Source organism: Nycticebus coucang, chromosome 21, assembly GCF_027406575.1.
Source record: "Nycticebus coucang isolate mNycCou1 chromosome 21, mNycCou1.pri, whole genome shotgun sequence".
NCBI classification, from domain to species: domain Eukaryota; kingdom Metazoa; phylum Chordata; class Mammalia; order Primates; family Lorisidae; genus Nycticebus; species Nycticebus coucang.
This window is the reverse complement of record NC_069800.1, coordinates 23090433-23104234: the sequence shown is the minus strand read 5'-3', so window position 1 is coordinate 23104234 and position 13802 is coordinate 23090433. Positions and strand designations below refer to the sequence as shown.

The 13802-nt window shown below is 40.6% G+C and overlaps 1 protein-coding gene across 1 annotated transcript in view; it reads left to right on the top strand.

Annotated features, from left to right (window-relative positions):
- The window catches only part of SPTLC3 (serine palmitoyltransferase long chain base subunit 3), a 207542-nt gene extending 203324 nt beyond the window's left edge, over positions 1-4218 (top strand). The window contains exon 12 of the mRNA XM_053574493.1: positions 1750-4218. Within this exon, the coding sequence (XP_053430468.1) occupies positions 1750-1863 (114 nt within the window). The 3' untranslated portion in view covers positions 1864-4218. The remainder of the gene's footprint in view (positions 1-1749) is intronic.
- Positions 4219-13802: the final 9584 nt, after the last annotated feature.

The window sequence follows — 13802 nt, the reverse complement described above, 5'->3', positions numbered from 1 at the left end:
ATCTGAACAGAAAATTTTGAGCTGTTCCCTAATACACACATCAGACAAAAGTGGAAATGACCCTGATGAACACCAGAGAGTTAAGGAAGCACGTGAACATCAAGGCCCACAGAACAGAAGTCACATTAGACAAGTGCACTTGCTCAGAGCCAGAGACAAGGCCACTAGACAAACAGTGGCTGACCGCCTCCTCCCTCTTCTGACTGATACATGTGACCGCTGCTGCTTTACCAATGACAACTCCAGTCTTGCTTTAACCCTACTGCCTTCCAGATGAAAAACTGTAAATATATAGTCAGCCAGCGAACCACTCATGCATCTTGACAGCAGCCAACCCAGAACTGGTCCCTGCTAACTTAGAGCCCCCGCAGGCACAAGCCCTAACTGGATCAGGAGCCCCTACTGACTTCCTGTCACCAAGACATCCTCAGTTCTTCTGGAGTGTGTACTCCCCACCCTTTCATTAGCAAACGAAGCCTAACATCGAGTACACATGTATTCTGGGTGGGTTTTGAACAGAGGACTTTAACATAAACAATTTGTAAACGATATGTGTATATGCATTGCCGATATATTATGTACAGTATATAACAGATCCACAAGTAGAAGTTTAAAAGGTTGAGATAAAAATGAACAGAAATACTGATGTTTCCCTCCCACATCCTCCATGAATCATCCTGTACATGCCCCAAGAGTAGAGGTACTCTACTTTGAAAACCGCAGACCTATTTCATCCCCCACCTGCAGCAAAGATCCATTGAAACCATCCCACATAGACATCATTCCAAAAGTAACTTTTGTTGCTTTTTCTTAATACTTAGATTGATGTAGGAAATTTAGAAAAACAGGGACAGACATTTTAAACATCCAAAATCCAACCACCAAAAAATAAATTACTCTTAACATGTTGGTAGTTATATATGATTGATGTCAATTTGAAAGACTTCCCATAAAGGAAAGTCTATGTGCCTCATTAGTCATTTATTCTAATGTCAACAGTCCCACTTTACCTTTTCAAAGCATTAGACCCTAATGTTGTCTTCTACCATATTTGACAGGTTTAAAACAAACAACAGCAACAATAAAAACCATGGTCAGAAAAGCTAAAAAGGCAAGCCTAATACCATAGGATTAGCAATAGACTAGAAGTAAAGGAGACATTTTTACTTTCTGGATCTCACTTATTTCATTCATAAAATTGGGGATACATTTGCTTACCTAAAATAAGGTAATTAAAACAGGTGATTTTTTGGTTACTTGTGAGTTTTCAGGACATAGAGATGAGCAAAGTGTGGCAGGATAGAAGACGAGGCTAATCAGCTCCCATAAGGTTCCACTGTGTTCCTGGCCAGTCCAGTTTGCTGTGTCACAAAGACAACTTCAAATGCATTCTGCAGCCTTATCCTTTCCTTCCACAAGGGTATATATAAGCCACTACATTTTAAAATAAAACCCTAAAGGATAAATGTAGGTCAGATGTTTTTTATCCCTCTCCACGTACTCCCAAACTGAAATGAACATTCACAATATTGAGTTAGGCCATTAAGTAAAATGAATTAGCATTTAGCATTCCTCTAGGACTTATAAACCACAACCTAATGACATGGATCGTGCTCTGTTTCTTCAAAAACAAAGAAGCTGGCAAAATAAGACAGTGGGTCTTTGTGAGGTCTGCTACTAACCTGGGCTCTACAAAGCAGAGCCGTTTAGAAATTTAAAGATAGCTGATGGAAGCTGATCTCATTGCAGGTTTTGGAAGCCATTGATGAGATGGGTGATCTCCTGCACCTGAAATATTCCCGTCACAAGAAGTCAGTGCGCCCTGAACTCTATGATGAGACAAGCTTTGAACTCGAAGATTAAGTTTCCTGGTCCCGAATGAAATATAAAAACTTTGCCAGAAAGACCTCCCTCCTTGCCTCAGAAGGAACACAAATGGATTTCCCCCCTTTCCTAAGGACAATTTTGGTTTCCAGACCAGTGTAATTGAACTGAAGGGAAACGCTGTTGTTTTTAATGTCTCCAACTCTGGACTGATTCCAGACTTAAGTTTCTAGTCTCCCAAATATTCTGCTAGAATGAACACACACACACACACCCCACAAACACATATACATACACACTTCTTAGAATATTTTTAATGGCAATGAGCCTATGTTTTAGCTGCTACCATGCAACTCCTTTGGTCCCGACCCTTTCAGGGATTCCAACCAAAGGAGAGAATTTTTATTTTAATTCAGTAATCAATGTATGTGTTTACTAATTTTATCTGCATGTGTGCGCAAAAGTGGTCAACAAGACCTACATTCTTGTCCCACCCTTAAAAGTATCAGCTAGGACTCATCTATAACACAGGAAGTTCTAAGCAGGATGATAAAGAAATGTGGCTTCTACCATTTGCCACATTTGGACCCTTTTCCATGGATAAGTGTCAAAAGACATAGTTAATGTTTCGAGGGAGACAGCAGAACTGTCTAACAGCAACTAGAAATGTCTTCAAAGGAAACTTTCCTTTTCCTCTTGCTGGTCTCCAGTTTTACAGCTGAGATTTTTTAGGTTTGAAACATTCAAGACTTTTGTGGAAGGAGGTAGACCCAAGGATAAGCCAACTTTAGGTCTAGACTACATTTGTAAAGTTATAACAACTTGAATATCATTAGTGCTGTGCAGAGTAAATGTTTAGCATACATGGCCTTTATTACTTTAAGGAATGAATTGTCACTTTCCTACTGAAATTTGAGTAAATGTGAGATTCTATTTCCTTTAAAACTGACCCCTAAGACCACACTTGAAGAATTTATTGATCCAAGAAGAACATTTAAAAGCAAATTCCATCTCTCTTTTTAAAGACTGACATCCCTGTTGCAGCCTAATAAATAGTACTGCCGCTTGGCACATGCCCTCTGAAATGGGTCAAAGTGGGCTTGCACACTTTTGAGCAACTAACTATAATTTACTTGCATTTTATCTTTGTCTGTCTGTCTGTCTCTCAATGTGAACACAAAATTTCTGGAAAAGTAGGCCTTTGCTAATTGGATCTAGTTGGTGTGGGAAAAAAGCCCATGGAAAATCTTATCTTTAACTAGCTCCCAGATGGTACCCAGATTTGGAAGCTCTGAAGAGCAATGGTGACCTTTTAGCAATGCTCCTGTAACAGTTTGAATGAGCTGCAGAACATTCCACTCCATCAAATGACACTGTAAACAAATCACTTCAAGAGAGGTTTAGTTTTGTGTGACCAGATGGACCCAAGCTTTCATGCTGTGCAGTGAGATAGAAACTCGACCCATGGCACCGGTGTTGGGTGGAGCAGTATGCCCTGATGCTCACAGCTTGTTTAAGAAAAATGGTGAACAGTGTGGAAAGCTTTTTATAGGGAAATTATAACCCCGAGTGGGTACATCACTTTAAAAGTGAATCACAATCATAGAGCTCCTGGTGAATGTGTAAGAGTTGTAGGGAGTACTGTTAGGGAAAGAGACAAAGACGTGGATTCTGAAAAAGCACTTGGCCTATCCAATGACTGATTTTGAAAACTAAATCCCAGCTCTTCTCAATGAAACTGGTGCAGCATCACATGTGCAAAGAAAATGTCTGTCATCTATGTGTGTAAAGAAAGGAAGACTGTAGGTCTTGCCTCCTGAATATGTGAACTTAAAAATGAATTTGTTCCTAGTAAATTGTCTAAAATGCACAAATGCCTCGAGTTTTAGAAAGAGTAGGCAGAGGTAACAGTGAGATATGTAGGCCTTCTGAAAGATGTGGAACACAATACATATCATCCTTCCTTTCTGGATCTGACTGTAATCTTCACACAAACCTTTACACCTACCTTCTGAGATTTAAGTCCCTAGATGGGTGTCAGCATGAGCAGGAATGTCCACCATTATTGCTTGCATGGAAGCAATTGAGTCTAAGTCATCAAGGGAAACTAATTACTTACCACCCAGCATAGCAGGACAGAGAGGATGTTACTCCCTTTGACAGTCCTGCAGTAATCTATTACTTCTAACGTACAAGAAAAAGAACTTATTTCTATCAGAGTCTATGTTGAACATACACTCGTGAGGCAATGGTAATCCAAGTGGAATGCTTCCCGAGTGCATGAGGAGGGAACCAGTTCCATAGGGCTTATAGTACGCATATAGAAGAGTAGATGTCATGTGTAAGAGAATTGAGTAGAAGGATGGTTGTGAACAATGAGTTTTTTAAATTTTTATAAGAAAAACTTAATAAGACCATATTTTTTAATTCCAGAGAAATCACTGAGTCTTAATAACTATATCAGAGCCAAACGTGTCTTTTGATTGGGTCTATGAGGAAAGAGAATTTTCTAACAGAACTATAATGTTACATACCTTCAACCATTTTATTTACAAACACACACACACTTTTCCTTTACAGAGGAAGCAAGAGTATAAAGTAGAGAGATGAGACTTTGGTTGGATAAGTAAATAAATGGAAGATATTGTTCTAGAAAATTGCCTTCAGGGAAGCAGAAGATAAAGGTTCTACATGGGACTGAAGCCAGCTTTCCACAGAGGCACCTATCCAGAAGGAGAGTTAAAGGACAGAAATTTAGCAAGTAACCTGGTGGATTAGAGCTGCACCAAGAGAGAAAGTTGAAGAATGCACATCAATCCCACTGAGGCAAGCTGCAACCCCAAGTATACAAACAAAAGTTACAAAATCCATCACCAAACGGACGGGACTCCCCTCCCCCATGAGAATGGCTTGGAGTGCTCCACAAACAAATGAGCAGAGTTCAAAAGTCCTGCCGCTACACTCCATGGGAGAGACCCCCTAAAAAATGGACCTATCTACCCTAATAGGATGCCACGGTGTTCTGCCAGGCATAAAACTGTATAAACTGTATATATTCTGAGCTCACACTCCACTCCACTCTCACTCTGAGGTCTGGAGGCCTGTCCACCAGGAGTCCAGATTCTTGGGTGATTTATCAAAGGGTGTGTACAGGGCCTGTACTGCAGCTGGTTAGTGCTGATTCTGTGGCATGGGAGTGAGAAGAGGATGGTCGGCTGAGAGGGAACCACACCAGAGTGGCGGTGCTGCGAGGCGCACAGCAAGAGCCATTTTTGGCAACAATAGGGTTCACTCCCAGATATTCTGAAGCCACACCCCCTGCATCCATGGAAAAGCACATGGGGCCGGGCATCTTTTCAGGTGGCAACCACCACGGAACAGATCTGGCATGGAAACACAGGCCCCGTGAGTAAAGGGTTTGCCCGAAGCAGTACCGCCCGGGTGGAGCACGGGGACTAGAAAATGGAAACGAAGAGCCAGGAAATTCCCAGGTCAGGGCCGACCCAGAGGACCACTTTACTGACCCTAAGACGCACCTGGCCCTTAGACAGCCTGTCAGCCTACAGACAAAGGAAGGCATGAGGCTAGAACTCACAGGTAACCGAATACAAACCTGCAAGAGCAAAGACAGGGCCTAAGGCACAGGCTCTGGGAACTCAAAACAGCTTCTCTTCTGCAGGGGAATTTAGCAGGGACAGAAACAAATTCTCGCAAAGTAGTTCTGTTCTATTCTGTCAGTAACATCAATCAGGGGCAGGGCTGGAACTGAGTGAACACCCCCCCCCCAGCCTCCATCAAAAGCCCAGGGTTGTCAGGCCTCACCTCCCGCTGCTGGACAGAGGCAGAGCGCAGTGGCCTGCCTGAGCAGAAATAGATTTCCTTGTGATTCAGGTAGGTGCAAACCCGTGGAGTATCTGTTCACCAGAGGCAACAGGGTCACAGCCCTGCAGAACTATCAGTGATTGGGTATAACAGAGGTGCAAGGTGGGGAAGGAGGCATCAACCTTCCCAGACTAATCTATTTGCTGGGTGGGTCCTCCTGACTCTACAGAGAACCAGAGCAAGCCATATCTGAGTTGTCACCAGACCCCTGCGATCCAGTTGCCAGAGACCTTTTAAACTCTCCCACCTGAGACAGGTGCTGACTGAGACAATTGATTTGGACCTTTTAAACTAAGCCAATCACCCGGGGATTATTCAAGTGGCACTCTGGGTGTGTAGTTGTAGGAAAGTATAATTTTCCTTTTCCAACTGTTGCCTGTTGGGGGTGGGGTGACTTAATTGCTGGTATTTCTCCACAGCTGACACTTCAACCCAGAGTAACTGTTTCACTAGGGTCAAACAGAGACCAGCTAAAAACAAGACAGAAACACTTAGCCCCACCACACCAAACAGGTCTCAAACTCTCAAGGCCATAGCACTGTACAGGTCCTCGACAAACCTTGAGGAGAAAAATCAAACAGTGTACAACAATCATGGGACAGAATCAGCAGAAAAACTCTGGTAACATGAATAACCAGAATAGATAAACCACCCCTCCCAAGGAAAGATATGGCAGATGCAACTGAAGATCCCATTCATAAACAGGTGGCTGAGATGTCAGAAATCGAACTCAGAATATGATTGCAAACAAGATTAATATAAAGGAGGAAAATTTGGAATTAGAAATTCGAGAAGCAATTCAAAAGTCGGAATTAGAAATTCGAGGAGAAATTCAAAAGTTGTCTCAAGAATTTAATGAATTTAAAGACAAAACCACCAAAGATTTTGACACACTGAAGCAAGAATTTGCAGCCCTCAAAGATCTGAAAAATACACTAGAATACCTCAGTAATAGAGTGGAGTAAGCAGAAGACATTGAAGACAAAGCCTTGAATGCTCCCAAACTCTCAAAGAGGAAGAGAAATGGAGAGCAAAGATGGATCACTCTCTCAGAGAACTCTAGGATAATTCAAAGAACGCTAATGTCTGCCCCATTGGAATCCCTAAAAGTGAGGAAGTGGCCTTGCAAGGCACAGAGGCCCTTCTCATTGAAATTATGAAAGAGAATTTCCAGGCATGCCAAGAGATACTGAAATTCAGATAGCAGACAGTTTCAGAACCCCAGCATGACTCAATCTGAATAAGACATACCCCAGGCATATCATAATTAACTTCACTGAAGTTAATATGAAGGAGAAAATTCTAAAGGCAGCCAGATGTAAGAAATCCATTACCTACAAAGGGAAGAATATTAGAATGACTGCAGATCTCTCTGTTGAAACTTTTCAAGCCAGAAGAGGGTGGTCATTGACTTTTAATCTCCTAAAGCAAAATCACTTTCAACCGCAGATCATGTATCCAGCTAAACTGAGTTTCATTTATGATGGAGAAATTAAATATTTTAATGACATTCATAGGTTGAAGAAATTTGTCATAACCAAACCAGCTCCTCAGGAAATTCTCAGACATATTCTCCATAATGACCAGGCCAATCCTCTACCACAAAAATAAACTCACTCAGACACTTTTGATCAAACTCCAACTACCACAGTGGCAAAAGGATTAAAAATGTCCACTGGACTTTCGAAAAACTCGATACCCAAAATTTTACCAGACTTATCAATATTCTCCATTAATGTGAATGGCTTAAAATGTCCTCTAAAAAGGCACAAGTTAGCTGACTGGATACAAAAACTCAGGCCAGATATTTGCTGCATACAAGAGTCAAAACTTACCTTAAAAGATAAAGATAGACTCAGGGTGAAAGGATGATGGCCCATATTTAAGGCAAATGGTAATCAGAAAAAAGCAGGTGTTGCAATAATATTTGCAGACACAATAGACTTTAAACCAACAAATGTAATGAAGAATAAGAATGGTCACTTCAGGAAATGTGTAGAGACAAGTAAAACATAATGAGTGTTTTATAGTTGTACTTGCCAATAGAAAATTGGTTTAATATTTTGGTGTAAGAATACGTGGTTTTCTCCTAAATGATGTTTGAAAAACCATGGCAGGCGGCGGAGCATGATGGCGGCCGAGTAACAGCTTCCTTGCATCTGGGCACCGTGAGTCTGGGGATATAGGACTCCAGGCATCTCTGGCTGGTGGGATCGGCCTATCATCACCCCTGAGAGGATACAGGGAGTCAGCGAGAGACTTCTGGACCCCAAGAGGAGGACTAAAACAGTGGAAAACCGGCAAATGGTCGCATGTGTTCAATCCGTCTAAACCCGCCCGCAACTGTAAGTTCAGTAGCAGCGAAACTGCAAACCAGAAAGGCCTTACCTGTGAACTGTTTTGGTGTCTTTGGACTTGGCACTGAGTTGAACTGCCCTGGGGAGGGCCTGAGCAGGAGTGCAGAGAACTTTGGCCCTTGTCTAGGGCCCCAGTCTGAGCCGCTGAGCCAGACGGAGCTAATAGTGTTTGGCGGTGGGTCACACGGAACCATTGTCAGTGATCTGCCCCGGCAAACTCCGCCCTCAGGGTCACAGAGATACAAACGGGTGGGAGCTGGTAACCCAGTAACCAAGTAGCCTAAGGGTGGGGTCTGAGCCGCCTTGCAGCCCTAACCCTCAGGGGCAGAGTGAGACCGGTTTTGGCACACTGGGTAAGTGGATAGCCACTTCAGCAGTGATTCCAGCGAGAAAGCTGGGAAAGCTTCTGCTCAGCAAGTTTACAAGTTCAAAGTGCCTTTTAAGTGGGCTGAAGAGAGATTTAGGGTGACTACCTGATGGGGTTTGAGAAATCAGCAGCCTCCAGTTGTATCACAACTGTGATTAACATCTCATACCCCAGAAGACCACGTGATGCCCAGACAATATTCAATAACATATACAAACTGCTTTGTTTTTGGTTGTGTATTTTTTTTCTTTTTTTTTGTTTGGTTGGGTTATTTTGTTTATTTTGATGTTGTTGATGATCTTTTGTTTTTTAATTTCAGTCTTTTCCATACAGATCCCTTTTTCTTTCTCAATTTTTCTAGTTTAATTATAATTTCCCATTGCTGCCTTTTTTAATAACTAGAACTTCATTTTTGCCAGTGTTTCTACCGCTATCATTTGGTTTTTCACCCAATTTTATCCCCGTACAGTTTTCAGTTTGCTTGTTTTGGTTTGATTTATAGCATTTTTGTCTTTCCTCTCTACTTGGTGGAGGTGGGGTACTGTGTCTGATCAGGCTAGCAAAGAGCTGCTGACTGCAAGGGAACCACCCAACTGGGCACCCCCAGAAGGTGGGTTTTTTTAAGGTTGTGTCAAAGTACCCTACTGTACACCAATATTGCCCTGTCTCCCTCTTTCTGTGCCTCTCTTCTTTTTGTCAATATTCCTTATACCCACCCCCTCTCCTTTCTCTATCTTTCTATTTTCTTATCACTCGGTCCTCCTTTCTTTCATCCCTTTTTTGCTCTTCAACATTCTCACCCTTCTGGTCCTGTAACCCTTAGTCCACAGGCACAAGAACTTAAAGAGCAAGAGGAAGTGAAAGGAAAATTAGGGCAAGGAAACAGATAAAAGAAATCAATGATGAGGAAAAATCAGCAGAAAACTCCAGGCAACATGAAGAACCAGTCTAGAACAACCCCACCAAGGGACCATGAGGTAGCTACTGCAGATGATTCCACATGTAAAGAAATGTTAGGAATGACAGAAAGGGAATTTAGAATACACATGTTGAAAACAATGAAAGAAATGATGGAAACAATGAAGGAAATTGCTAATAAAGTGGAAAATAACCAAAAGGAAATCCAAAAACAGAATCAAATAAGAGATGAACGATATGAAGAATATAATAAGGATATAGCAGAGCTGAAGGAACTGAAACAGTCAATTAGGGAACTTAAAGATGCAATGGAAAGTATCAGCAACAGGTTAGACCATGCAGAAGAAAGAATTTCAGACGTAGAAGACAAAGTTCTTGAGATAACTCAGACAGTAAAGGAGGCAGAAGAGAGAGAAAGCAGAACGTTCACTGTCAAAATTATGGGACTTTATGAAGCGTTCCAACATACGAGTTATAGGAATTCCAGAAGGGGAAGAAGAATGCCCCAGAGGAATGGAAGCCATACTAGAGAATATTATAAAAGAAAATTTCCCAAACATCACCAAAGATTCTGACACACTGCTTTCAGAGGGCTATCGGACCCCAGGTCGCCTCAACTCTAACCGAGCTTCTCCAAGACACATTGTGATGAACCTGTCCAAAGTCAAGACAAAAGAAAAGATTCTGCAAGCTGCCAGGAGTAAGCGCCACTTGACCTACAGGGGCAAATCCATCAGAGTGACCGCAGACTTCTCTAATGAAACTTTCCAAGCAAGAAGGCAATGGTCATCTATCTTTAATCTACTTAAACAGAACAATTTCCAGCCCAGAATTCTGTACCCTGCTAAGCTAAGCTTCAAAATTGACGGAGAAATCAAATCATTTACGGATATACAAACATTGAGGAAATTCGGCACAACAAGACCAGCTCTACAGGAAATCCGTCAACCTGTTCTGCACACTGACCACCACAATGGATCAGCAGCAAAGTAAGAACTCAGAAATCAAAGGACAGAACTTAACCTCCACACTGATGCAAAAGGTAAAACTAAGCAATGGACTCTCACCAAAGAAGACGAATAGAATACTACCACACTTATCAATTGTCTCAATAAATGTAAATGGCTTGAATTCCCCACTGAAGAGACATACGTTGGCTGACTGGATTAAAAAACACAAGCCATCCATTTGCTGTCTGCAAGAAACACATCTGGCTTCAAAAGACAAATTAAAACTCCAAGTCAAGGGTTGGAAGACAATTTTTCAGGCAAATGGAATTCAGAAGAAAAGAGGAGTTGCAATCTTATTTTCAGATACATGTGGATTTAAAGCAACTAAAGTCAAAAAAGACAAAGATGGTCACTTTACATTGGTCAAGGGAAAACTACAAAAAGAAGACATTTCAATTCTAAAAATTTATGCACCCAATTTAAATGCTCCCAGATTCTTGAAGCAGACCTTACTCAGTCTGAGCAATATGATATCAGATAATACCATCATAACAGGGGACTTTAACACTCCTCTTACAGAGCTGGACAGATCCTCTAAACAGAAATTAAACAAAGATACAAGAGATTTAAATGAGACCCTAGAACAACTGTGCTTGATAGATGCATATAGAACACTCCACACCAAAGATAAAGAATATACATTCTTCTCATCACCCCATGGAACATTCTCCAAAATTGATCATATCCTGGGACACAAAACAAATATCAACAGAATCAAAAGAATTGAAATTTTACCTTGTATCTTTTCAGACCATAAGGCACTAAAGGTGGAACTCAACTCTTACAAAAATGCTCAACCCCACCCAAAGGCATGGAAATTAAACAATCTTCTGTTGAATAACAGATGGGTGCAGGAAGAAATAAAACAGGAAATCATTAACTTCCTTGAGCATAACAACAATGAAGACACAAGCTACCAAAACCTGTGGGATACTGCAAAAGCAGTTTTGAGAGGAAAATTCATCGCTTTAGATGCCTACATTACAAAAACAGAAAGAGAGCACATCAATAATCTCACAAGAGATCTTATGGAATTGGAAAAAGAAGAACAATCTAAGCCTAAACTCAGTAGAAGAAAAGAAATATCCAAAATCAAATCAGAGATCAATGAAATTGAAAACAAAAGAATCATTCAGAAAATTAATGAAACAAGGAGTTGGTTTTTTGAAAAAATAAATAAAATAGATAAACCATTGGCCAGACTAACGAGGAATAGAAAAGTAAAATCTCTAGTAACCTCAATTAGAAACGATAAAGGGGAAATAACAACTGATCCCGCAGAGATACAAGAGATCATCTCTGAATACTAACAGAAACTCTATGCCCAGAAATTTGACAATGTGAAGGAAATGGATCAATATTTGGAATCACACCCTCTCCCTAGACTTAGCCAGGAAGAAATAGACCTCCTGAACAGACAAATTTCAAGCACTGAGATCAAAGAAACAATAAAAAAGCTTCCAACCAAAAAATGCCCTGGTCCAGATGGCTTCACTCCAGAATTCTATTAAACCTTCAAGGAAGAGCTTATTCCTGTACTGCAGAAATTATTCCAAAAAACTGAGGAAGAAGGAATCTTCCCCAACACATTCTATGAAGCAAACATCACCCTGATACCAAAACCAGGAAAAGACCCAAACAAAAAGGAGAATTTCAGACCAATCTCACTCATGAATATAGACGCAAAAATTCTCAACAAAATCCTAGCCGGTAGATTACAGCTTATCATCAAAAAAGTCATACATCATGATCAAGTAGGCTTCATCCCAGGGATGCAAGGCTGGTTTAACATGCACAAGTCCATAAACATTATCCACCATATTAACAGAGGCAAAAATAAAGATCACATGATCCTCTCAATAGATGCAGAAAAAGCATTCGATAAAATCCAGCATCCTTTTCTAATTAGAACACTGAAGTGTATAGGCATAGGTGGCACATTTCTAAAACTGATTGATGTTATCTATGACAAACCCACAGCCAATATTTTACTGAATGGAGTAAAACTGAAAGCTTTTCCTCTTAGAACTGGAACCAGACATGGTTGTCCTCTGTCACCTTTACTATTCAACATAGTACTGGAAGTTCTAGCCAATACAATTAGGCAAGACCAGGAAATAAAGGGAATCCAAATGGGAGCAGAGGAGGTCAAACTCTCCCTCTTTGCTGATGACATGATCTTATACTTAGAGAACCCCAAAGACTCAACCACAAGACTCCTGAAGTCATCAAAAAATACAGTAATGTTTCAGCATATAAAATCAATGTCCACAAGTCAGTAGCCTTTGTGTACACCAATAACAGTCAAGATGAGAAGCTAATTAAGGACACAACTCCCTTCACCATAGTTTCAAAGAAAATGAAATACCGAGGAATATACCTAAGGAAGGAGATGAAGGACCTCTATAAAGAAAACTATGAAATCCTCAGAAAGGAAATAGCAGAGGATATTAACAAATGGAAGAACATGCCATGCTCATGGATGGGAAGAATCAACATTGTTAAAATGTCTATACTTCCCAAAGCAATCTACCTATTCAATGCCATTCCTATCAAAGTACCTACATCGTACTTTCGAGATTTGGAAAAAATGATTCTGCATTTTGTATGGAACCGGAAAAAACCCCTTATAGCTAAGGCAGTTCTTAGTAGTAAAAATAAAGCTGGGGGCATCAGCATACCACATTGTAGTCTGTACTACAAAGCCATAGTGGTCAAGACAGCATGGTACTGGCACAAAAACAGAGACATAGACACTTGCAATCGAATTGAAAACCAAGAAATGAAACTAACATCTTACAACCACCTAATCTTCGATAAACCAAACAAGAACTTACCTTGGGGGAAAGACTCCCTATTCAATAAATGGTGTTGGGAGAACTGGATGTCTACATGTAAAAGACTGAAACTGGACCCACACCTTTCCCCACTCACAAAAATTGATTCAAGATGGATAAAGGACTTAAATGTAAGGCATGAAACAATAAAAATCCTCCAAGAAAGCATAGGAAAAACACTGGAAGATATTGGCCTGGGGAAAGACTTCATGAAGAAGACTGCCATGGCAATTGGAACAACAACAAAAATAAACAAATGGGACTTCATTAAACTGAAAAGCTTCTGTACAGCTAAGGAGACAATAACCAACGCAAAGAGACAACCTACACAATGGGAAAGGATATTTGCATATTTTCAATCAGACAAAAGCTTGATAACTAGGATCTATAGAGAACTCAAATTCATCCACATGAAAAAAGCCAACAATCCCATATATCAATGGGCAAGAGACATGAATAGAACCTTCTCTAAAGATGACAGACGAATGGCTAACAAACACATGAAAAAATGTTCATCATCTCTATATATTAGAGAAATGCAAATCAAAACAACCCTGAGATATCATCTAACCCCAGTGAGAATGGCCCACATTACAAAATCTCAAAA